The sequence below is a fragment of the Pezoporus occidentalis genome, unplaced genomic scaffold (genome assembly GCF_034315485.1).
Source record: "Pezoporus occidentalis ecotype Australia unplaced genomic scaffold, CSIRO_AGI_Poc_V1 ctg366, whole genome shotgun sequence".
NCBI lineage: Eukaryota > Metazoa > Chordata > Aves > Psittaciformes > Psittacidae > Pezoporus > Pezoporus occidentalis.
In genome coordinates, this window is record NW_026915658.1 from 138,157 (window position 1) to 160,787 (window position 22,631).

A 22,631-nucleotide genomic window follows, 5' to 3' on the forward strand; every position below is an offset into this window, starting at 1 on the left:
ACAGGGTGGTTGAGAGACAACGTTGATGAGGGGCAGGAATTCTCCCCCATCACCACCCTCGGAGGAGGTGATGCTCAGAGTGAAGGGTGACAGCGCATAGAAGAACAAGCACTACATGAGCCACACCAGCCCTGAGGTTCAGAACCATCACAACCAGGTCTTGGCAGGGGAGAAGAGAAAAGAGTTTATTCTTTGGCAGTAGAGAGCGACTGCATCGCTTGAGCTTAGCCTGAGCTTTAATCAGAGTGAGGAAGAGGAGCTGAGCCCCGCAGGGGGGTTTGGCTGCACTTTACATCCCTGAGGTGGCCTCTGGGGCTAACACACGCTGGGGGGGAGCCTGGCAGCCGCCGTCTTTTCGACCACAAAGGCATAATTGTACTGAAAACACACCAAAAATACCCCAAATTGGTCAGGAGCAAGGGCTGGGAGTGCAGAAATTCACTGTTTTCACATGCATTTTGTGATGTTTCACAAGCAAAACGTGAGCAGTGCAGCTACTCACCTCTGCCTCAATATCAGCAAGTGATTTAACAGTCAGGTCAGTGAGGAGAGCCTAAAAAACACCCCAAAGCCATGTGTCTACTTGAGGGAGGAGCAGGGACTAAGAACAGCAGCTTAAAGGAGGACTCACGTTGCTGCCAGAGCTGAGCCTGGTGTCAAATTTGGGGTGTAGTGTAAAAGGGACTCCGTCCATGGCTGGGGAGAGAAGGGAGAGGCTTTAGGAACGGTGGAGAAGGTGCTCAGGGGACACAGTTACCTCCTTGGGGCATAAAACAGCTGTTGGTGATATGGAGAATGTGTGGTGCAGTGAGTCCCTGGAGGGATGGAGCCAGGGGGGCCTGGACAGGCAGGCCCATGTGGACCTGCTGGAGTCAGCAACAAGGGGCAAGGTCCTGCCCCTGGGTCAGGGCAGTCCCAAGCACAAACACAGGCTGGATGGAGCAGCCCTGAGGGGAACCATGGGATCAACCAGGCTGGGAAAGACCTTTAAGCTCATCCAGTCCAGCCATTCCCCAGCACTGCCCAGGGCACTGCTAACCCATGGCTCTGAGGGCCTTAGGTTACAATGGTACGACTCCAGCTCTGCCCTGAGCACCCTAAGGGGAAGGAATTGTTCCTCATCTCCATCTAAACCTCCCCTGGTACAGCTTGAGGCCATTTCCTCACAGCACAACCCCTGCTTTGGCCCTGCTGCCACAGTGGTGCTGAGCCAGGCCAGGATGCTGGTGGCTTCCTGGGCACAACCTGCTCGTGCTCAGCTCCATCAGTCAGCACCCCCAGCTCCTTTTCCATAAGCAGTTTCTAACCACTCTTCTCCAAGCCTGGAGTGTTCCCTGGGGTGTTTGTGGCCCAAGTGCAGCATGTGGTTCATTGCCTTGTTGAACCTCATCCCACGGATCCAGATCCCTCTGGAGAGCCTCAACACTCCCACCCAAGCTGGTGTCATCCACGAAAGAAGCACTTTTGTTACCTGAGAGCCCGTAGATGTTGGAGGTGTCATAGAGAGCCTCGTGCTGAGAAGCAGCCCGTTTGATGGTGCAGGGAGCAGCGGGTGCCCTGGAGCAGTGGGAAGAGGTGAGCAGCCAGCACCAGCCCTGGATGCAGGGGGCAGGAACTGGGAGTCACAGGAGTTATTCCTGGACGTGGCCAGGGAAGACTTGGGAGGGGAGTGTATAAACGAGTGTGTGTACCCGTAGTCAGGGGACTGGAGCGAGAGCTGCTTCAGGCCTGTGCTGATGCTCCGTGGCTTGGGGACAGGCTTCAGAACGGGCCCTTTCTTACACCAGATGGCAAAATTCCCCATTTCCCTGAAACGAAACCATCCCGGAGCCAAGCTGGGGCTTGGGACAAAGGGCTGGGAAAGGCCTGGGGGAGGGCCCGTACCCTGCTCTGGTGTAACAGGGGAGGGTTTTGCTCTTGGAGCTCAGCTTGATGTCAACCACGGCCGTGTCGACGGCGGCCACCGGCTCCAGCTTCACGTACAGCCGCTTCTTCCGGGAGCCGCCGGGTCCTGCGGGGTGTGAGAGCAGGCGGGAGGACCGGGGGGCACCACTCCCTCCTCGGCCCGGTCTCCTCCCACTTTGGGGCAGCACTTACGGGGCTCCGGGAACTCGGGGGCACGGGTGTAGCCAAGGGGCTGCGGGCTCCGCTCGCTCAGCACCAGCACATCGGTCACCACGGGCCCGGGAGGTGCCTGGATGGGAGCGGGCCGGGAGCTCAGCACCGCACCGGCCACAGCTCCCCCCGCTGCCGGTCCCGGTTCCCCCTCACCCCGCACCTGGGCTCTGCCGCCGCTCACGCACAGGTACCCGCCGCTCTTGAGCCCGAAGCCTTTGCCCAGGTTGGCCGCCGTGCCCTCCACGGTAACGCCGATCTGCGGGCACACGGAGCGACAGCGACAGCGTCAGGAACCGGGCGGCGGGGCCGACATCGCCCCCGTTCCTTCCCTCCCGGTGCCTACCACGGTCCAACCGGCGGGGGCCGCCTCGGGTGCAGCCGCCCAGCCCACGCCGGTGAGCGGCGCCTCGTCCGCCGCCATCGCAGCCGCTTCCGCCGCGGAAATGGCGGAGCTCCGCCCCCCCTCCCGTTACTGAGCAGCCATTGGACGAGCGCTGCGACAGGCAGCGACGATTGGCTGAAGCGCTCAGATTGACACACGCGATGACCAATAAGAGGCGAGAACCCTCCCCTGCAGCCCGCCTTCAAACGCGGAAGCCTTTATTAACGGCGGCACCGCTCAGTCCACCGGCGGGCGCTGCCTCCGCGGCGGGCCCGCGATCAGCTTGCGCACGGGGGACTGCTCCAGGTGCCCGAAGGTCCGTGCGGCTGCAACGGGAGGAAAACCCCCGTTAAAGCCCGTTAACGGCCCCCCCCCCACACCGGGAGGCCTCCACGTCCCCCTTACCGAGCTGCCTGGACAGGCGCTGCAGGTACTGCTCGCTCTCCTCGGTGAAGGTCTGCAAGAGCCGCCCCGTTTGCTGCAGCCCATCGAACTGCAGAGCCAAGGATGAAGGGTAAAACCCGAACCCAACATCACCACATCCCGGCTGGGATAGGGAGGGATTTTGCCCCTAACACCCCCCGTTTCCCCGAGCCCAACTCACCACCAGCTCCATGGAGGTCAGCGCCTCCCTCTGCTCGGCCAGGATCTGCTGGTAGTTGGGTTTGCTGCGGAGGACCTCGGCCTGAGAGGTGTGGAGGTAATCCACCGGCACGCTGTTATCCCGGCGCTCCTCCAGCCGCCTGTGCAACAGCAGTCATTTATCCATCGGGGCTCGCAGCACCACGATGGGTTCATGATCAGTTTAACCCCCAGGCAGAAGAATGATGGTGGGTGCTGATTCCCACCTGGCGGCTTCCTCGGCGCTCTCCTGGTGGCGAAGCAGGAGCTCATCCCAGGCATGGGACTCGGCAGTTAACCTGCAGAGCAAGGAGAGAGCAGGGGGTGAAGCAGGGCCACAGCACAGGTTCCTTGAGGCAAAAATGGCAAAATAGAACGAAATCTGCCCCAAAATAGGCTCGAGGAAGGGGTGGCGAGCCTCAGGCTGTGCCCATCCTGGGCCTACCTGGCCATGTGCTCCTTCATTTCGGCCACTGATTCCTCCACAGCCAAGTCCTGTGACACCCTGAGATGGGAGAGAGAAGCCCGTGGGATTTAGGGTGGTGCACAGGAATCCCAAGGGATTTAGGATCCTCAGTAATGACCCCCTAGTATTCAGTGCTGGTTGCCCAGCAGCATCAGCCCCAGGAACCCCAGTAGCCACAGGCAAGGATGCCCCAGGAGCCCCAGTAGCTGCAGGCAATGGGGTCATGCAGCAAATTCAGGTGAGCAGATGGAATTCCTTCCTCACGTCTGGTCTTTCCACTTCAGTCACCCCTCAGGCTCTGATCCTGCTCCCCAAGAACCCCTTCCCACCTTTCCATCCCACAGGGATGAGCACGGCAGGTCCTTACCTTTCTGGTTCCTGGACACATCTCCGCAACGTTCCGTCTTGTTTCAGCTGCTGCAGCAAACACTTCAGGTCTTCCCCAGCTGCCTGAGCTGGGGATGGAGACACAATAAGGCAGGTTAACACGATGCTCACACGTGCTGCTTGGAGAACTGGGAATTCAGAACTGCTTCCTGGTGTGATTCCCTGTGGGAATGTGTTCTAGTGATTAATTATCCTGGTTCTAGAGGAGTAACTCATCGCTGTGGCCACCGATTACTCTGTCTGTTTGTCTTTCCTCCCAGAAACTAAGGTCACACACAGCATCTTAATTAAGGGCTTGTAGGGACAGGACAAGGGGAATGGCTTTAACCTGCCAGAGGGGAGATGGATGATGAGCTCTTAGGCACAAGCTCTTCCCTATGAGGGTGGTGGGACACTGGGATGGGTTGAATGGAGAAGGTTTGAATGAACCACCCCTGGCAGTGTTCAAGGCCAGGCTGGATGGGGCTTTGGAGCAAGCTGCTCCTCCCCTCCAGAAGATGCCTGGTGTCATTCCAAGAGGATACCAGGGAAGGGCTGCTATTTTGAAGCTCAGGATTCCCCTTCCTGACATGCCTGTCACCCCTTACCATTGGATCTGAAAGCCTCTGGGTTGAAGCCATCCTTGTGCTTCAAGCTTCGCTCAAGCTTCTGGGCTGCAAACTAAGGAGAAGATGGAAAAGGTTTTAGTGGCCTTTCCTGAGGTGCAGGACAAAGCTCGTGGGGGGGAATCTGTTACTGAAGGAGGAAAGAATCCCTCCTCCCAGATCAGAATGTTTGGTGGCAGGGGAAAGGCCTTGCCTGGAAACTGGAGAAGAGCAGCTCGGAAAGCCGGTCTTCCTCTGGCAGATCCAGGCTGATTGCTTTGCTTAATTCTGGGGGAAAAGCAGAACAAAACTGTTCAAGAACCATTACATGGCTCCAGTGCTCTCAAAAGACACTAAAACCAGTTGTACACAGTGCAGTTTGCAGGATACGGAGGAGGAAAAGGAGGGAGAAAGAGAGTTCCCCATGAGGAAAAGTCACACCACGGCAAGAAAAGGGCAGACTGCCACGCACTCATTTAAGGCAGCATCTCCTTTTATCCTCCAGTATCTCCAAAACCACTTCCAACATGGACATCAGCAGGGAGGAGGTAGGAATAACGCAGCCACGCTATTAGTGTATTAGCTATTAGTAGTTATTCCTACTGGTCGTGCCATGAAATCAGAATTCAACTCATCTGATTCAACTGATTTCAACTGATGCAATCTGATTACATGATCTGATGAACCTTTATGATCTGATTTCAACTGATATGATCTGATTTTAACTTATCTGATGAACCTTTATTTCAACTGATATGATCTGATGAACCTTTATGATCTGATTTCAACTGATATCATCCGATTATATGATCTGATGAACCTTTATGATCTGATTTCACCTTATATCATCCGACTATATGATCTGATGAACCTTTATGATCTGATTTCAACTTATATCATCCGATTATATGATCTTTATGATCTGATTTCAACTGATATCATCCGATTATATGATCTTTATGATCTGATTTCAACTTAATTGATTCGACTCGCACAGAACAGGTAGGGTTGGAAGGGACCCTAAGATCATCTGGTTGCAAACCTCCCTCTATGGGTTGCTGGAGGGAGGGCTGGGACATACCTGTGACATCCTGGTGAACAGGGGGCAGGGATTTCCTGCCTTTGTTCTTCAGGCTGGATCGACACCATGGGTTTGGACTGAGGGGGTTATTCCTGACGCCGGGATTCCGCTGGGAGCTTCTCCTCCTCACTGCTCCAGCTGTCTCCGGGGAACGAACGCTCTTGCTAACAGCGGCATCAGGCTGCTTTAGGCATCGCTCAGGATCCCCTTCCTTCTCTCCAGAGTCGGGAGCTGAGATAAAGCCAGCGAACAGCAGGATGGAAAGCGAGGAAATGGCCTTTCTTACGGATCCAAAAGCACCAAACCTGCTTTTAGCGCTTGGTTTTCCAACCGGGAGCAGCGGGTCGCTGATCCCTGCACCCCCTTCAGCACCTCCGGGGACGGAGCTCCTCCTCCTGGCCCCGTCCCCACCGGGACCCGGGCTCAGCACCCCCGTTCCCGGTGCCTTCCCCATCACCACCACCACCCACCCCTTACCTGACACAACACCCGCGGCCGCAGCGCCCGCTCCGCCGGGAAAACGCTGCGGGAAGAAACGGTTACGGGGCTGGAAGCGAGGCCTCCCCGCGGCTCCCACGGCCGGGCCGGGCGCCTTCCAGCGCTCACCTCCTCCACCTCCACCTCCTCCTCCTCCTCCTCCTCGGACCCAGCGGACGGCAGCGGCGGGGCCGGGCCAGACCCGGGGGCCTCCTTCCCCTCAGAGCCGCCCTCCGCCATCTTGGGAGGAGGCGGGAAGACGCGCGGCGCATGCGCAGAGCGCCCCCCTCCCCATCATCGCCTGAGGGAAAAGGCGGGAAGATGCACGGCGCATGCGCAGATTGCCCCCCCCCATCGCCTGAGGGAAAAGGCTGGCAGGCCACAAAAGGGGTAAAAAAGGGGGAAAAAAAGGCTTTGGAAGTTTATTATCTTTGATAAAATCCCAAGGGAAAGGGGCGGGCTCTTTGTTAACAGCTGCGGGGACGCACAGAAACCGCTTCCGGGGCGCGGTGGGCTCGGGGGATGGATGGGATGGAGGAGGAGGGGAAGGTGTGAGCCAGAGCAAAGGCCAAGGGCGAGTTTTGGTCAAGCAGTTCCCATTAACTGGCTCCCCAGTGAAGTCTGGATAAGAAAAGCTTATTTTCCTCTACAAAATGACAATACAGAGAACGCATACAATTACAATACGGGGGGGGGGAGGTTGGGGTAACTGTTAATAGCTATCGACTAAAACAGAAAAGTCATGGTAAAAAACAACAGAAATCAGAAGTCCGTTTCTTTTCTGAAGCTGGAAAACCTTAGAAGCGCCGGTTTTAGGTGCTGGCCCTAAAACCCGTATTTTTAAAAGCAACAAAGTGAATTTGGTTTGGAAAACGAAGCGAGAGTTCTCTTGGAACCATTTCACATCCCAAAGGGGCACAAACAGAGGGCGAGAGGTAGAGAGGTACCATTGGAATCCCAAGCTCTTGGTTCCAAGGGGGGGGGGGGGTGTCTGAGGTAATCGGCTGAGTTGTGTGAAACACCGGGGTTGGCAATAGAGCAACACTGACAAATGACACTAATGACCCCTTCCCTCTCATTAACAGGTCCTAAGGACTTAATTGGACGCATCCGAGTTCACGCTTCCAGGGTCTCCGGCCGGGGAGGTGATGGATGAAGGGGTGGGAGCATCCTGCCAGCTGCCATTAGCCTGCAAGGAGAAGGAAAGACATCGGTGTCCATTGCATCCTTAAGGTCTGTGGGCAACCAAGTATGGCTCCATAGGCTAACAGCTTCCCAGAAGGGCAGTACCCAGGTCTTGGCTCTGCAATAGGGCAGGGAAGGCGCTGCAAAACCTCTTCCCCTCCCAGATTTGATGGTGGTACTTTATTCCCAGGGCTCTTCCTCGTGGCAGGAATGAACTGAACTGCACAGATTTCCATGCGGTCTGGGGCAGTATTTGAAATCAGGTCTCCAGGAGGGATTCCATGAAATGACAGGATCGGATCCTGTATGATTCTGTGAATTCCAGAATCGGACTCTGTATGGTTCTGTGAATTACAGAATTGCATTCTGTGTGACTCTGAAATTACAGAACCAGATTCTATACGGTTCTGTGAATTCCAGGATCAGATTCTATATGGTTCTATGAAATGACAGAATTGGATTGTATATGGTTCTGTGAAATTACAGAATCAGATTCTATACGGTTCTGTGAATTCCAGGATCAGATTCTATATGGTTCTATGAACTACAGAATCAGATTCTATATGATTCTATGGGTTACAAGATCAGATTCTATATGGTTCTGAGTTACAGGATCAGATTCTATATGGTTCTGAGTTACAGAATCAGATTCTATATGGTTCTATGAACTACAGAATCAGATTCTATATGATTCTATGAGTTACAGGATCAGATTCTATATGGTTCTGAGTTACAGGATCAGATTCTATATGGTTCTATGAGTTACAGAATCAGATTCTACATGGTTCTGAGTTACAGGATCAGATTCTATATGGCTCTGTGAATTACAGGATCAGATTCTATATGGTTCTGTGAATTACAGGATCAGATTCTATATGCTTCTATGAACTACAGAATCAGATTCTATATGGTTCTGTGAACTACAGATCAGATTCTATATGGTTCTGTGAGTTACAGGATCAGATTCTGTATGGTTCTATGAATCATAAAATCACATTCTGTATGATTCTGTGAACGGCTGGTGTTTTATCAATCTTTTCTGTATCCCACATCAGTCACCAGGGGGGAAGGGGATAAAAATTCAGATCATTAACCAGATCTTGGGCAGAATTTGTGTTTCTAAGTCAGTAAAACCTTGGTCCATCTTACATCTATGCGCTGCGTCGTATACAAAGGGTTCCCCACGATTGTGTCGTATCTTCCTGCCTGGTGTATGACATGATGTAAGGAATCCATCTAGAAACAAGGAGAGCAATGAGGATTAAACAAGATCAAGTGAAAGTAATGCAGTTGTACCTGGTACGCAAAAACTCTTTAACCCAGGGGCAGGTTTCCTTGCAGGAAGCCATCTTTCCTTTGCAGTTATAGCTATTAATTGAGCTATACACAGCTAGTTCATCAGCATGTGGAGTTAGAACGGAGAATCACACCTATTACTTAAAGATTTTACGGCAGAGGAGCCAATTTTATGCAGTTCAGCTGGATTCAGACATTTAGGATAAGTTTAACAATGCTGTTAAGCACAAATGCTAAGCCGGGTTCTAGTTACATGGAACAAGACTGACTCTAAGATGAGCAAATACCCATTCATTCATGTAAAGAGATCAAAGAACCCCAACACTGCCTAATCCAACCAAAGCAAGGTCAAATAGAGCAGGCTGGTTCTGAGTAGCTCCAAGGACGGAGACTGCACAACCTCCCGAGCATCCTGATCATACCATCTAAAGGACAGGGAAATGGGATTTTAACACCAGGATAGTTTGGGGCTTTTCTTTTTCCTTACTGACCTGTGACTGCACATTGGCTCCCACTGGAGAGCTCTGGTAGGAAGTCAAGGACTGCAAGTTGATAAACGAATCGCTGGAATTTGTCATCTTAAAAGAGCCAGAGGAAGCTGAAAAAACAAACCCAAACCCACGTTTTACTGAGAAATAAAACCCACCCCAAATGGTTCTTCAACGAGTATTACAGAAGTTGAAAGGAAAAGACACCCTACAACTTGTTCAAACACCGGTACTGATTATCACAAGGAATAACGGGAGGCTCCCAGGAGGCCAAACCCTTCCCTGGTGCTGTGCCTCACCTGAATTTGGTGTAGATGGAGAATTTGCCTGGTTGCCTTGAGCCACGACATTAGTTGCATCCACTGCTGTTTTTGCAGCGTAAATATTGGCTTCTTCTTGGAACTTCCCCATGTTTTTCTTGTAGCGAATTCTTTTGTTACCAAACCAGTTGGAAACCTGGAGGCATACATCACTGTTAGTATGAGCTCAAACTACTCCATCTGCCACTAGATTCACAAGCTGCTAGTAAAGGAGATGTTTTAAACTAGGCTTTGCACAGAAAATAACTACTAAACCCTTTGGAATCAGCAAAATCATGTTTAAGTACTGGTAACCGAAGCCTGCTGCCAACTATGGGAGGGGGAAAACCCAAACCATTGTTTGAGGGGAGGAAAAAGGGTCACTTAATTCCAGCCAAAGCACTTTGTACCTGTGAAACCGTGATGCCACCTTTCTTTGCTAGCTCTTCTTTGGCCTCTTCACTGGGGTAAGGATTACTCAGATGTGAATAAAAATACTCATTCAGCACCTCTGTTGCCTGTTTGCTGAAGTTCCGCCGTTTACGCCTAGGAAACAGGAATTATTCCTATTTAAATGATGTTATATATTGGCTACAGGACACTGTCAGCTTCTTTTCCCCTCTAAAATCCACGTGTTTTGAGGAAAAAGGTTAGAGTTGAGTGGGATTAAAGAGATGTTGATGTCAAAGTGTACCCTAGCAAGCAAAACAGAGGATGAATCCTTCCTATTTCAGTCCTTTCTAGGCACAGCTACAGGCTGGGCAGAGAAGTGATTCAGAGCAGCCTGGAAAGAAGGACTTGGGGGAGTTGGGTGATGAGAAACTGAACATGAGCCAGGTTCAGTGTGTGCTTGAGCCCAGAAACCACCCCTGTCCTGGGCTGCACCAAAAGGAACGTGAGCAGCAGGTCGAGGGCAGTGATCCTGCCCCTCTCCTCTGCTCTGGTGAGACCCCCCTTGCAGCACTGTGTGCAGTTCTGCCCCATCCCTGGCAGTATTCACGGCAGGTGGATGGAGCTGGATGATCTTAAGGTCCTTTCCAACCCAACCCATTCTATGATTCTTCTGGGGTGAAGCAAGAAAAGCAGTTCAGGTTTAAGCCTCTGCCGTGGCCGTACCTGGCGTCAAGGAAGCGCGAGCGCAGGATCATCACGGCCTCGCACGTGCTCTGCTTCAGCTGCATCTGGATGGTGCTGAACTTCCCGTGGATGATGTTCACCATGCGCTCGATTTCCTTGGGCGAGATGGGCCTCGTTCGACTCTGCTCCCTGAGCAGGTTCATGACGTGGGTGGTGAACTCACTGCAGGCCTGGAAACACACACATTTGTATCCACAAACAGGGAAACACGCTCCGGTCCGTTTCCCCGACACGAAATTAAACCCAAGCAGCTGCAGAGGAGCTTCCAGGTTTCAGCTTTGCTCTAGTTACTCTCACGAAAACAGCAACACAGAGAAACGAGACATTTGTTATCTTCAGTTTGATGTCCAGGCCCTCGATCTGCACCTCACTTCTGCAACACTGAGATCCCTTCTCAACTGGCTTTGCTACCCTCGCGGTCCCCTGAATTCCTTCTGCTCCCTGTTGTGTCCTCACAACCAAACACCCAAGGAAAAAACAGTTATTTGTAATTGAGATGATAAAAACTCTTCCATGCAGAAAGATCACCTGTTCATATTTCTCTAGCTCAGAGTGGTATATCTGTCGGATCTGTGACAGCTTGGCCCTGTAGTCAGAGTGCTCAATGCTATTGTCATTTGGACAGCCACCTGATGTTGCTGCTACAGCCATCGGTCCTCCTCTTCCTCTTTTCTCGGGCCCGGAGACACCCTCCGCCAGCAACATGTTATCTAGTCTCATTAGTTGAGCATCTGGGGGATCTTCTTCCTGAATACCGCGAATACTTAACACTAGACAGACATAAAGAAGGAATGAAAAGGTTATTTTGGAACAGGGAAGAGCATCCACTTCAATTCTGGCAAAGCAGCGCAGAGGTTTCAGTAAGGTCTGTGCAGAAAATAGGAGGGAATCTATAGGCAAGGGGCGAGCTGGAGCTCGGCCTTTCTACACCAAGGATACCACCGGGCTGTGCAGCACCTGGCCATAGACTGAAGCCTTATCGGAGCTGAATTCAAAGTCTATCACCGTCTGAAACAGGGACAAAAAACGCACCAGGAGACAGTTTCCTTACGCTGAGGTTCAACAACCAGAAACTCCAGCATAATTCTGATGGAGAGAGAGCTTTGGAGTGGCTGCCGACCTGAAGTCACTCATCAGGACAAGGCAGATCTCCTCCAGAGCATCGCCAGCCGTCTTAACCCAGCAACAGGCAAAGCAGAACAGTCCTGATGTAGGACCTGAGTAACTGCTGAGCACGGGCTAAGGCAGCAACAAGCATTGGCTACTTGAAGGCTTTTCCAGCTCATGATGGAATGAATTCCTTTGAAACAAACCCAACCCAGCAGAGCACCTACTGTATACCCCCTTTCTTGTGTGAACATTACAGGAAAGGAAACCAAGGACTGTAGAGATAGGACAAGAGGGAATGGGCTCAAACTTAAGGGAAGCAGAGGCTGGACATAAGGAAGACGTTCTTTACTGTGAGGGTGCTGAGGCGCTGGCACAGGGTGCCTGGAGAAGTGGTAAATGCTCCATCCCTGGCAGTGTTCAAGGCCAGGTTGGAAAGTCTTAAACTGGAGGGTCTTAATGCCCTTTCCAACCCCAACTATTCTATGAAACACACACAAAAGGTGGAGTCTTATTTATTGTTAGATTTGGGTTTAGAAACCCCCCAGTTCTCCTTGCCCAGAGGTCCCCAGTGGCCATTTACTCCTCAGTCTTCCTGGGAAGACTCCTGTGAACCTTCTGGGATGGACACTCCAATTAAGTGGGTTTGGTGTCACCTTTCTACTTGAACATGCTGCTGCCAAACGTCTTTCTCTGCGCATTACGATGCACATCAGACAGCTCCCGTTGAAATCAGGCTCCCAGCTGCAGCTTAATTTTATGTCACTTGTCTCATCATGGTAATCAGACATTAGTTATCATCAATTACACATCAGCTCGGCTCAAGCTGACTGCTGCAGAGCGCGTGGAACACACCTTCACCTCACGGGAAGACTCTGGGGGGCTGGCAGAAGAAACTTGGAGTAAACCATTCCCAACGGGTTGGTAGCACTTAGCTTTCCTTCCCAGTAGCTGGTGCCATGCTGGCTTTTGGCTTCAATCTGGGAATAACACACTGATGCCTTAGTTGTTGCTTGGTAGCACTTACCCTGATCAAGGACTCCTCAGGCCCTCGTGCTGTGCCAGCGAGGAGGGGCACAAGAAGCCAGGAGGGAGCAGAGCCAGGACACCTAACGTGAACTAGCCAAAGGGCTATTCCATGCCATGGAATGTCATGCTGGGGTAAAAGCTGGGGGGAGTCACCCAGAAGAGACTGATTGCTGCTGGGTATCGGTTGGCGAGTGCTGAGCAATTGTATTGGGCATCATTTGAGTTCATTGGTTTTCTTTCCCTTTTAGTTTTATATTCTCCCCCCTTATTAGTAGTAGTAGTAGTATATTGTACTTCAGTTATTAAACTGTTCTTATCTCAACCTTGGGGTTTCCGTCCTTCTGATTCTGGCTCTAACCCGACAGAGGAGAGATGGAGATGAGATCCGAGGCAGAAGTTCTTCCCTGCGAGGGTGGTGGGGCCCTGGCACAGGTTGCCCCATCCCTGGCAGTGTTCCGTCATACTCCAAGAGCTGGAGTTATGGCTCAACCAGTGATGGGCCATGCTTTAAACCAAAGCATGACTTAAGAATTCCTTGCATAGAGGTAAAATCCTTCAGAATCCATCACTTTTATGGATGCTCAGGACAAGCCCTACACTGGCTCAGGAAGCCCGAGGAACGCCTCCTGTCCACTAATACAACCGTGTGCATCCTCGGGCATGTCACCTACCAGAGAGTCATCAAATCTGTAAAACAATTATAACAAATGAAATCCCCATCATTCCTAATTAATCCTTCATTAAAATACAGCCCAACCTGAGGTGCTGAGCCTCAGTCAGTATGCAAATGCAATCATTACAATATATTTGCATCTCATTAATTAACGAGTCGCAGTTGTCTAATGAGCTGAACAAGATCCCTGGTACCAAAATAAGTGAGACATGCTTGGACTTGCTTTTCTTTATAGAGCAACTGATGCAGAAGAATGTACCAGATGTGTCTATTTGGGGCAGGATACCTCGCGTTGGCACTGAAACCTCCTCAGTTCAGGCCAGAAGCAGCCAGCCTGTGTAAAACACACGTGGGGAGTCCCAGGAAGCATGAGGTGAGTGCTGGACCTGCACCTCTCCCCATTTGCAGCTCAGCTTTGTCCCAGATGATCCCATCCCCTCTCTTCCACTTGCAAACCCCAGTAACTCCCATGAAATCCCAACCCACAACTCAAGCTGTCAGCTGAGGAAGCTTCTATTTTACCCAAAGCAATCCTGAACCCCTTCTCGGCTCCTTCTCCACGCTACCCCCAACCTGGGGGCTCATTCCTCACAGTGGGGAGAGAGGAAAACGAATGGGAGCAGAAGACAACAGCACTGCAGAACAAGACTCTGCCCCAGAAGGATGTCGACAGACTCAGCAGCAAAGAGTCAGCATGTTCCCCCTTCCCTTGCCAAGGCACATCTGAGTGCAAAGGTACCTGGTGCATTAACCCAGCTGAGCTAGAGGGAGGATGGAGGGTTGCAGCTAGAATCACCACGTTCCGATGCTGCCCCAACCACCTTCCCCACCTCAGAGAGGCAGAACCCGAGCCCCGTCGCACAGAAGTGGGTAGAGATACATTTGCCATGCCCCAAGGGGCCTGAAGCCCACCATGGCCTCGTGTCCTCCATCAGCCCACAAGCAAAACCCTGAAACATCATATTCAGCCCTATAAAAGCGCGTATCTTTAATGCTACAGATGCTTTCGAGATAGGAGTCTGCCACTGAACTCACACACCTGAGGCACAACCCAACCAGCAAAAAAAAACCCTGCTGGGGAGATGAAAACTGCTCCGAATGCTTCTGTGAGCTCCCAAACTGATTAGATTTGATGCCTCTTCAAAGAACTGCCTATGCCCCAGGCAGCTCTGCAAGACTTGGAAATAAAATACCTGCTTTTCCCAGAACTGGTTTCCAATCATCCAACCCGGGAATTATCTGGGGTAAGGAGGGGTGGGGAAGGGAGCCGGGGCCAAATCCATTTCAATGACAAAGAGTCGTTTCTCATTTCTTTCTAATTACTAACCCAGGACCAAGGAGCATTTCTCAGCACCCTTTGTACAGCTGATCCTGAGCTATTGTGAGCCACACTCGTGCTCCAACAAAGAGCACCAGAAAGATGGGGGGGGAGGAGGAGGAGGAACACGTTGGAAACTGATTTCTCAGCTAGAAAAGAAGCTTGTGTGCCTGGGTCACAAACCCCCTTGTGCTACAGTAGGCCCAGGCTTTTGTTTGCTCCAAGCCATAACATCTGCTCCCCGCAATTTAAATAAGGAAGAGACAGAGCATCAGACATTCAAAAAACCTCCGAGACCCAAGCGAAAGCAGCATCAGGCTGGCCCTGGTTACCCCGGAGAAATCCCAGCTTCAAGCCAGAAAACACAGGGGGAGGAAGGAAAAACTGGATGAAAGAGCCTTTTTAAGGACAGTGATCCTTACAGCACGGACACACGTTAAAGCACGCCCGGCCAACACACTTCATCCCACCCCGTTTCTCTTGAGCAGCACACCGCTGTAGCAAGAAGGCACTACCTGCAACCAAACTCTCCTCACGTCTGCCTCAAAGCCATTAGAAAGCACAGCCAAGTGTCCCTTTTCCCCTGTACCAGTTATTTGCCAACGTGGTACTCTTACTACCACCACGATTCGGGTACCGGTTCCTTAAAGGGGAAAACCACCACCATTTGCCAGCTCACAGAGACAAATGCAGCCTGAAGCTGTAGAATCTATCAGGGAAAACACGGGCCATGTTAAACGGGAGCAAAGCTAACAAGGAAACATGAGGGTTTTGGCAAGCCAACACCAACACCAACACACCTGTTTTCTCCTTGATCTCACACAGGACGCTGAACAGAGCAGGCTTCATTCTGTGGCAGTTCAAGGCATGCTTTCTGAAATGGAAGAAGAAGAAAAAAGGAGTTGAAGGCCCACAGGAAAGGCAAAGCTGGAGCGTGCCACAGTCCCAGCAGGTTGGCACCCAGATCTGCTCCACGAGGAGACAAAGGTCCTTGTGGAGCTTGGGATGCTTTGAGAGCATCTCATGGGTGGCAGCCACCCAACAGGAAGGAAAAGCCCGGTGGGTTTAGAGCACAGGGAACCCAAACAGGAGGACCACGGACTCGCAGCCACCTGCCCCATGGAAAGCAGACTGCACGGAGCGGATCCGAGCCCTGCACGTGCTAGGTCTGCCTTTTTGAAGCTCTTCCAGCATTTGCTGCCTCGCTTTCCCCCTGCTCCCCAGGAAGAGGCAGCGTTAATGACACCATTAACACAGAAGCCACGCTCATGTCTAATCAAAACAGCCTTGGGCTGAGCTGGAGCGTGGCGGTGTTTTGCATGGAGGGGTATTTCACCTCCTGTTTTCCAGGGCAGCTCACCCTTAGGTGCCCAACTTGTGCTGGAAGCGAGCAGAAAGCAGCAGTCTGGCTGCAACATCCACCCCCAAAAGTCTCCTTTGCTTCTTGTGAGCCCTTGGCGGGTCCGAAATAGCATTTCAATGGCTGCAAGCTGGGGCTGAGCTAAACACAAACCGGCCCTTTCCTTCTCCCGTGCCCGCTGGCAGGAGCTGAAGGCTTCCCTCGGTGACGCGGCCACAAGACGTAAAACCGGTCAGTGAGGGAGATGTTTGATAACATCAACCCCACACAAACAGCCGGAGAACAAAGGCAGCCGGGAAGGCAGCGCTGGAGCCTATTGTCCTCGCCTGAGGAGGGGAAAACGGGAGAGAGCAGGAGAAGGGCAATGACTCCCGAGCCTCTGCACTGGCACCGGGCTTAAAAAGCCGCCTTTAGCTACGAGGCAGCAAAGATAAAACCAAGCCTAATCCTACCATTCCCAGGGCTGCTAACTCTGTGCAACCCCAACAGCCTCATGCAGAAGACAAGAGCTTCTTTCTTCGGTGTAGTCATATACCGATGTGGAAGTGCTTTAAAATTCAAGCACCTTTGGAGCTTCAGCTGGAGCCTGGCAGGGTTGCTAAGGCCGAATTGAAGTAATTTGGCTTAAAACAGCGGTCAGGCCAGTTTTCAAAGCTCATTCCTCAGCTACGAGGTTAATAAACGTACCCAAACCCGGCCAAACTTTAGGTTGAGATTAATAAACAGACCCAAAACAGCCAAACGTTCGGTTGAGATTAAAGAAACGGACCCAAAACGGACAAGCTTTAAATTGAGATTAAAGAAACAGACCCAAAACGGACAAGCTTTAAATTAAGATTAAAGAAACAGACCCAAACTCGGCCAAACTTGAGGGTGAGGTTAAAGAAACAGACCCAAAACGGACAAGCTTTAAATTGAGATTAAAGAAACGGACCCAAACCCGGCCAAACTTTAGGGTGAGGTTACAGAAACGGACCCAAACCGGCCAAGCTTTAGGGTGAGGTTACAGAAACGGACCCAAACCGGCCAAGCTTTAGAGTGAGGTTACAGAAACGGACCCAAACCGACCAAGCTTTAGGGTGAGGTTACAGAAACGGACCCAAACCGGCCAAGCTTTAGGGTGAGATTAAAGAAACGGACCCAAACCGGCCAAGCTTTAGGGTGAGGTTACAGAAACGGACCCAAACCGGCCAAGCTTTAGGGTGAGGTTACAGAAACGAACCCAAACCGGCCAAGCTTTAGGGTGAGGTTACAGAAACGAACCCAAAGCGGGTGCGCGGGGCTCCCCCTCCCGAGCAAACTTCGGCCGTCGCCAGCAGCCGCCGCTTCCGTTCTGCCGTTCGGCGCAGCCCCAGGCCGGCCAACCCCGTTTGCACCGGGTCCAAGGGCTGCGGTTTCCGTGCCAGCACAGCGAGGCCGGAGAACCGGCGCGTTAACAACGGCGAACGGCCGGTACCGAAGCGTTCCGGGAGGCGAAGGCACGGAGACACCGGGCAGCGAGCGTGGTGGGACTTTCCGCTGCCAACGGGCGATTCCCCATCACCCCCCCCCCCCGTTTTCCCCTTAACCGGAGCCGCGGCAACGGGACCGGGAACCACCGCGGCAGAGCTGAGCTGAGTCACGGCTCCGGGCTCTGCGCCCCCCGCCCCGTTCCCTCGCCGGTACCTGGCCTGGGCCTCATCCAGGCTCTGGTCGGTGATGGCCATGATCTGCTGCAGGACATCGCCCGTATCGTGATGCGCGGCCGGCGGCCCCGCAGCGACAACCGGCTCGGCGGCGGCGGCGGGCGGCGGCGGGGCCTGGGGGATGCCACCGGGCAGGGGTCCCCCGGTGCCGTGCGCCGCCGCCAGCAGCCGCGATGGCTCCTCCATAGCGGGGATTGCGGAGGGGGGGGGCGGCGGCGGCGGGGCCGGTGCGGGCCCGGCGGCTGCCGCACAACGGGGCCCAGCGCCCACCGCCACCGCCGCCGCGACGTGCCCCGCCTCCGGCAGCCCCCGCGCTTGGGTCCTAGCGCCGCCCGCCCGGCTGCGATCGCGACCCCGCCTTCCCCCTCGTGAGTGACCGCCGTGGAGGCGGGCGGGGATGGGGTGGGTGGAAGGGACCCTAAGGCTCAGCCAGCTCCGACCCCCTGCCATTGACATGGGCACCTTCCACTCGAGCAACCTGGGCTTGAACAGGGATGGGGCGTCCAAAGCATCTCCATTCATCCCAGTGTCCCCAGGGAAGAGCTGCTGCCCAAGAGCTCATCTCCATCTCCCCTCCGGCGGGTTAAAGCCATTCCCCTTGGGCTGTCCCTGCAACCCTCATCCAAAGCCCCTGCCCGGGGGGGGGGGCATCCAAACCATCTCCATTCAACCCATCCCAGTGTCCCCAGGGAAGAGCTGCTGCCCAAGAGCTCATCTCCATCTCCCCTCCGGCGGGTTAAAGCCATTCCCCTTGGGCTCTCCCTGCAACCCTCATCCAAAGCCCCTGCCCGGGGGGGGGCATCCAAACCATCTCCATTCAACCCATCCCAGTGTCCCCAGGGAAGAGGTGCTGCCCAAGAGCTCATTTCCATCTCTCCTCCGGCAGGTTAAAGCCATTCCCCTTGGGCTGTCCCTGCAACCCTCATCCAAAGCCCCTGCCCGGGGGGGGGCATCCAAACCATCTCCATTCAACCCATCCCAGTGTCCCCAGGGAAGAGCTGCTGCCCAAGAGCTCATCTCCATCTCTCCTCCGGCAGGTTAAAGCCATTCCCCTTGGGCTGTCCCTACGGACCCTTGATAACTGGCGCTTACCATGCAGCTTCAGGTAGGTTCAAGTGCATCCCATGTAATGGAAGAGCTCTACAGCACCCAGAGCTCTTCTCTTCATTCCAGCCTAACACCACAGACCTGGGACCTCAATTTAAGCACATGCCTGGTTTTATGAGCTAGAAGTTCCCCTTCAACTCAGGAAGACCCCTTTGTGTCCTCAGTGTTGCACAGACCTGGGCTTTCGAGGCTTTGTTTTAAGCAGGTTCCTGCATAAAACACTGGGAGTTCTGGAATAACACCTTTAAAGACCCCAAAGGCAGCAAAACCTGGCTCCCTACATCCATATTTATCAGGTGTGCATGATGAGGGAACCTGATTTTCCCATGCCTGGCTACTTCTGAGCCTGTGGCTTCGGGAATGCTGACTGGTGCCATAGGGAACAAGCACCCCCGAGGAAGCACTGTATTCCACAGCCTTTTGCTACAGTGATTAATAAACCAGCGCCTCTCCTTCGCACCCTGACTAAAGGGGGGAAAGGAGCTGGATTCAAAGATGACAAGGAATTAAATGGGCTTGCAAGAAGTTCTTGCTGATGCAGGCAAGGGAACGGGGGAGAGCTGTCCGCAGCTCGCTGATAAATCACCCTCTGCATTCCCATTGCAAACGGAGCCGGCTGTAATTAGCAAGCGAATTCTCTCCTGTCAGCACAAAGAAAGGGGAGGGGGGGGGGAGAGGGAAAGGTTCGGTTCCAAACTAAAGCCAGGGCCTCGGCTGCCAGCTGACGGGTCCTGCATGGAGCTGAAGGCCCCAGGGCAGGGAGATGCCCCCCCAGGGATGCTCTGGGCACTTCCACAGCGGGAGCCGGCGATGTGAGGGGCTCGGGGCTCCCGGCGAGGGGAGGCAGCGGCACGCAAACGACGGGTTCCCTCTGGAGAGCAAACCCGGCCCGCTCCCAGCCGCAGACCGGGCTCGAAACGCCGCTGCCCGAGGCGTTCGTGGGCTCAAATACGTCCCCCTGCCCTGCAGGCTGCTCGCATGCACTCACCTTGCTCTTCCATCCTCGCCTTGGTGTCGGTGCGCTGCGAGCACCAATGGCTTTCCCTTGGGCTGTGGGCAAAGCTGCTGCCCGCAGCCTCCGTGTTCATTTCCCACCTCTCCGTGGGTCAGAGACGCCAAAGTGAGGTTTAAAAGCCAAGAGCCCAGCACCAGCTCCCCCTTGTTCATCACACACACACACACACCTAGTGCTGCCTTTCCCCTCCTCCAAACCCACCCCAAAATCCGTATTGCCTTTGGCAGCAGCTCCCTTCAGGAATTCCAAGCAGCCGGGAAGACACGACCTCCCATTCCTGGAACCACAGAGCCTATCTTTGATCGAGCTGGGTGTTCTCCCTTGGCCCGCATTGGAGCCCTTGCAAACAGTGCCTGGGTGTCCCTTCCTTCCTCCCAAGCCACAACCAAACCAGAACAGTCTCACGTGCTCCCAAATAGCCAAGCACAACCCCTACACACACACACAGAGTAGTTTAGGATCATGGAATGGTTTGGGTTGGAAAGGACCTCAACATCATCCAATTCCACCCCCCCTGCTAAGGATGCTGGAGAGGGGCCTTCATCAGGGACTGCAGGGATAGGACAAAGGGTGATGGGTTCAAACTGAAACAGGGAAGTTCAGGCTGGAGATAAAGGGAGGCTCTTCCCTGTGAGGGTGGTGGGGCACTGGGATGGGTTGCCCAGGGAAGTTTTGTTGCTCCATCCCTGGCACTTCTCGAGGCCAGGCTGGATGGAACCTTGGGTGCTGTGGCCTAGTGTGAGGTGTCCCTGCCCACCTTCAGCTCCTTTCCCACCCAGTTCCATGGCTTAAAACGCCAGCTATCCCATAAACCCGACATCTGTCTACGAAGCTATCATGTTAGGTTTGAAGCTGCCTAAGCAGCCACCACCTTTGCTGCAGCGCCTCGTCGAGGACACGGAACATACACAGCACCCCTGTATTCCCAAAGAAAACCAGGAAGTCCCGGCGGGATAAACCCAAATCCCTCTTCTTCTGTGACACCATTTATGGGCTGTCACCCCCCTTGCCCTGCCTTCCCTGCTGGGAGGGAGGTTAAAATCCCCCCTCTCCTTCCCAATCTCCCTGAAAACACCACTTCCTTCCCCAGCTAATCCCTGCGACTCCTCCTTTCCTGCTTTCCCTTCTCTCGCAGCCGGCTGGAACCAAGCAGGGATCCACAGGTGCTGGATTCCAGGCAACTTGCCTTCATTCCCGTCGCTCGGAGAAGCTCCCTGAAGGCTCTGTGGCCTCCTGCCTGCTCCTTGCCCTCATCGGGTGCTGTTTACCTTGGTGAAGCTGCCCTTGGCCGTTACCCATCAGAGCCCGTGTTTATCCAGGAAGCACTGAAGCAGTCGGGATGTGCTCTGCTGGTCCAAAGTGGTCTGCGGAGACCTTAGAGCAGCTCCCAGTGCCTAAAAGGGCGGTAAGAAACCTGGAGAGGGGCTTTGGACAAGAGATAGAGGGACAGGACCGGGGGAATGGCTTTAACCTGCCAGAGGGGAGATGGAGATGGGATCTTAGGGAGCTCTTCCTTGGGGACATTGGGATGGGGTGAACGGATAGGGTTTGGATGCCCCATCCATGGCAGTGTTCAAGGCCAGCTTGGAGCAAGCTGCTCTATGGAAGGTGCAGGGGTTGGAACTGGAGGAGCTTTAAGGTCCCTTCCAACCCAAAGCAGGTCCCTCAGAACAGCACGTACGGGTTAAAGTCCCAATGGGACCTAAAAGCCAAGTGCAGTTCTCTTAGGAGCCGAGCGTTGCCTCACCCCCTAAAGATCCATCCCACCCCCATGCAGTACAGTCAGCTCTTTATACACCCCCTGGTTAAATCAGACTGGTGCCAACCCCTCAACCACCCTAGCGCCTCCTTCCCCCCCTCTCTGTTAGTAAAGGGAGCTTGGCATGGGTTTAGCTGTGAAGTTAACTTGGAATGAAGTAGGACTCGTGTGCTTCCCGCTTTGGGGATGCTCAAAGACAACGCCTATGGTTGCTCTGCCCCAGCTCCGGCACACTCAGCAGCAGCTTTCCATGAGTCCACTGTTGGCATCTTCCTCCAGCTGCTGCTCTTTCACCCCAGTGGGTACCTGTAGCCAAACCCAGCGTTTCCCAGGGACCAGAAGGTAACTAGAGCTCAGCTTTGGCACTACAGAGAGGATTCTGCCTCCTTTCAGCCCTACCACTGCATGGAGGCTCCCCAGAGCTGCCAAGGCTGGTGTCTGCAAGCATTGCTTGGCTGCATGGAGATGGCTCCCACCCCTCCAGCCACCCACGTCCCAGTCCCGAGATGCTCTTGAGGAGAACCAAGCTCCTCACTGGGGAGGAGGGAAGAACACCAAGTCCTCCTTTCTGAAACCCAGGGCAACGCATTTATTCAGAGATGGGAAACCAGATTCCAGGACCGGTTTAATGGACGCAGGAGACCGCCACCTCCACTCCATCCTGCAGGAAGAACAAGTCCATGCGGACACTTGAGCATCAGAGCCTCAGGGAAGGCTGGCTGCTCTCAGTGCCAGCTGAGGCGATCGCTCAGGGAGCTGTTTAAGGTCAAAACCCAGTGGAAACCCCCCCGAAATGATGAATTGAACCCGGATCCCAGCCCCTGCCTCCCGTCAGCCTCTCCCAGGGCTGCATGGCCCAACATTAACCCTCCTAACCCCACACAGGGCTTTGCTGAGAGAAAGGCTTCCTCTGACCGTATCGAGCTCTTGAGCCCTGGAGCATGAAGGTACAAACTGCACATGAAAACCCAAGGCAAACTCCTGCTTGCCTTGGGATCTGACCTAAACCTGTCCCCAGAGGGCTTCCAGCGAGCAGAAAGATGGCTTCGTGGGAGCA

General features: G+C 53.6%; 3 protein-coding genes across 3 annotated transcripts; all 3 read right to left on the reverse strand.

Annotated features, from left to right (window-relative positions):
- Positions 1-160: 160 nt before the first annotated feature.
- On the reverse strand, positions 161-2,660 carry MVB12A (multivesicular body subunit 12A). Its single transcript, XM_062631070.1, has 9 exons — positions 2,462-2,660; positions 2,279-2,374; positions 2,098-2,194; positions 1,885-2,011; positions 1,692-1,808; positions 1,472-1,557; positions 632-696; positions 503-553; positions 161-378 (listed from the first exon to the last, which is right to left on the reverse strand). Exons 1-9 carry the CDS (start codon positions 2,537-2,539, stop codon positions 316-318), a joined length of 780 nt encoding a protein of 259 aa, XP_062487054.1. The 5' UTR covers positions 2,540-2,660; the 3' UTR covers positions 161-315.
- A 41-nt stretch (positions 2,661-2,701) lies between these two features.
- Positions 2,702-6,391, reverse strand: DSN1 (DSN1 component of MIS12 kinetochore complex). The gene is made up of 11 exons (XM_062631072.1): positions 6,270-6,391; positions 6,117-6,162; positions 5,640-5,870; positions 4,773-4,846; positions 4,562-4,634; positions 3,955-4,042; positions 3,567-3,626; positions 3,349-3,420; positions 3,105-3,243; positions 2,906-2,993; positions 2,702-2,826 (listed from the first exon to the last, which is right to left on the reverse strand). Exons 1-11 carry the CDS (start codon positions 6,354-6,356, stop codon positions 2,738-2,740), a joined length of 1,047 nt encoding a protein of 348 aa, XP_062487056.1. The 5' UTR covers positions 6,357-6,391; the 3' UTR covers positions 2,702-2,737.
- A 655-nt stretch (positions 6,392-7,046) lies between these two features.
- Positions 7,047-17,879, reverse strand: PBX4 (PBX homeobox 4). Its single transcript, XM_062631073.1, has 9 exons — positions 17,674-17,879; positions 15,449-15,522; positions 11,050-11,291; positions 10,501-10,691; positions 9,795-9,930; positions 9,385-9,541; positions 9,089-9,195; positions 8,451-8,537; positions 7,047-7,305 (listed from the first exon to the last, which is right to left on the reverse strand). The coding sequence occupies exons 1-9, from the start codon at positions 17,877-17,879 to the stop codon at positions 7,213-7,215; spliced, it is 1,293 nt and encodes a 430-aa protein (XP_062487057.1). The 3' UTR covers positions 7,047-7,212.
- Positions 17,880-22,631: the final 4,752 nt, after the last annotated feature.

Coding starts and splice junctions, on each gene's coding strand:
- MVB12A (XM_062631070.1), bottom strand. CDS start 2,539: ATGGCGGCGGACGAGGCGCCGCTCACCGGCGTGGGCTGGGCGGCTGCA. Junction 1,809..1,884: donor CCCTGTTACACCAGAGCAGG/GTACGGGCCCTC, acceptor GTTTCGTTTCAG/GGAAATGGGGAATTTTGCCA. Junction 554..631: donor GGCTCAGCTCTGGCAGCAAC/GTGAGTCCTCCT, acceptor GGTGTTTTTTAG/GCTCTCCTCACTGACCTGAC.
- DSN1 (XM_062631072.1), bottom strand. CDS start 6,356: ATGGCGGAGGGCGGCTCTGAGGGGAAGGAGGCCCCCGGGTCTGGCCCG. Junction 3,421..3,566: donor ATGAAGGAGCACATGGCCAG/GTAGGCCCAGGA, acceptor CTTGCTCTGCAG/GTTAACTGCCGAGTCCCATG. Junction 3,244..3,348: donor AGCGCCGAGGAAGCCGCCAG/GTGGGAATCAGC, acceptor GCTGTTGCACAG/GCGGCTGGAGGAGCGCCGGG.
- PBX4 (XM_062631073.1), bottom strand. CDS start 17,879: ATGGAGGAGCCATCGCGGCTGCTGGCGGCGGCGCACGGCACCGGGGGA. Junction 9,542..9,794: donor GTGGCATCACGGTTTCACAG/GTACAAAGTGCT, acceptor GTATGCCTCCAG/GTTTCCAACTGGTTTGGTAA. Junction 7,306..8,450: donor ATACGACGCAGCGCATAGAT/GTAAGATGGACC, acceptor TTCTCCTTGCAG/GCTAATGGCAGCTGGCAGGA.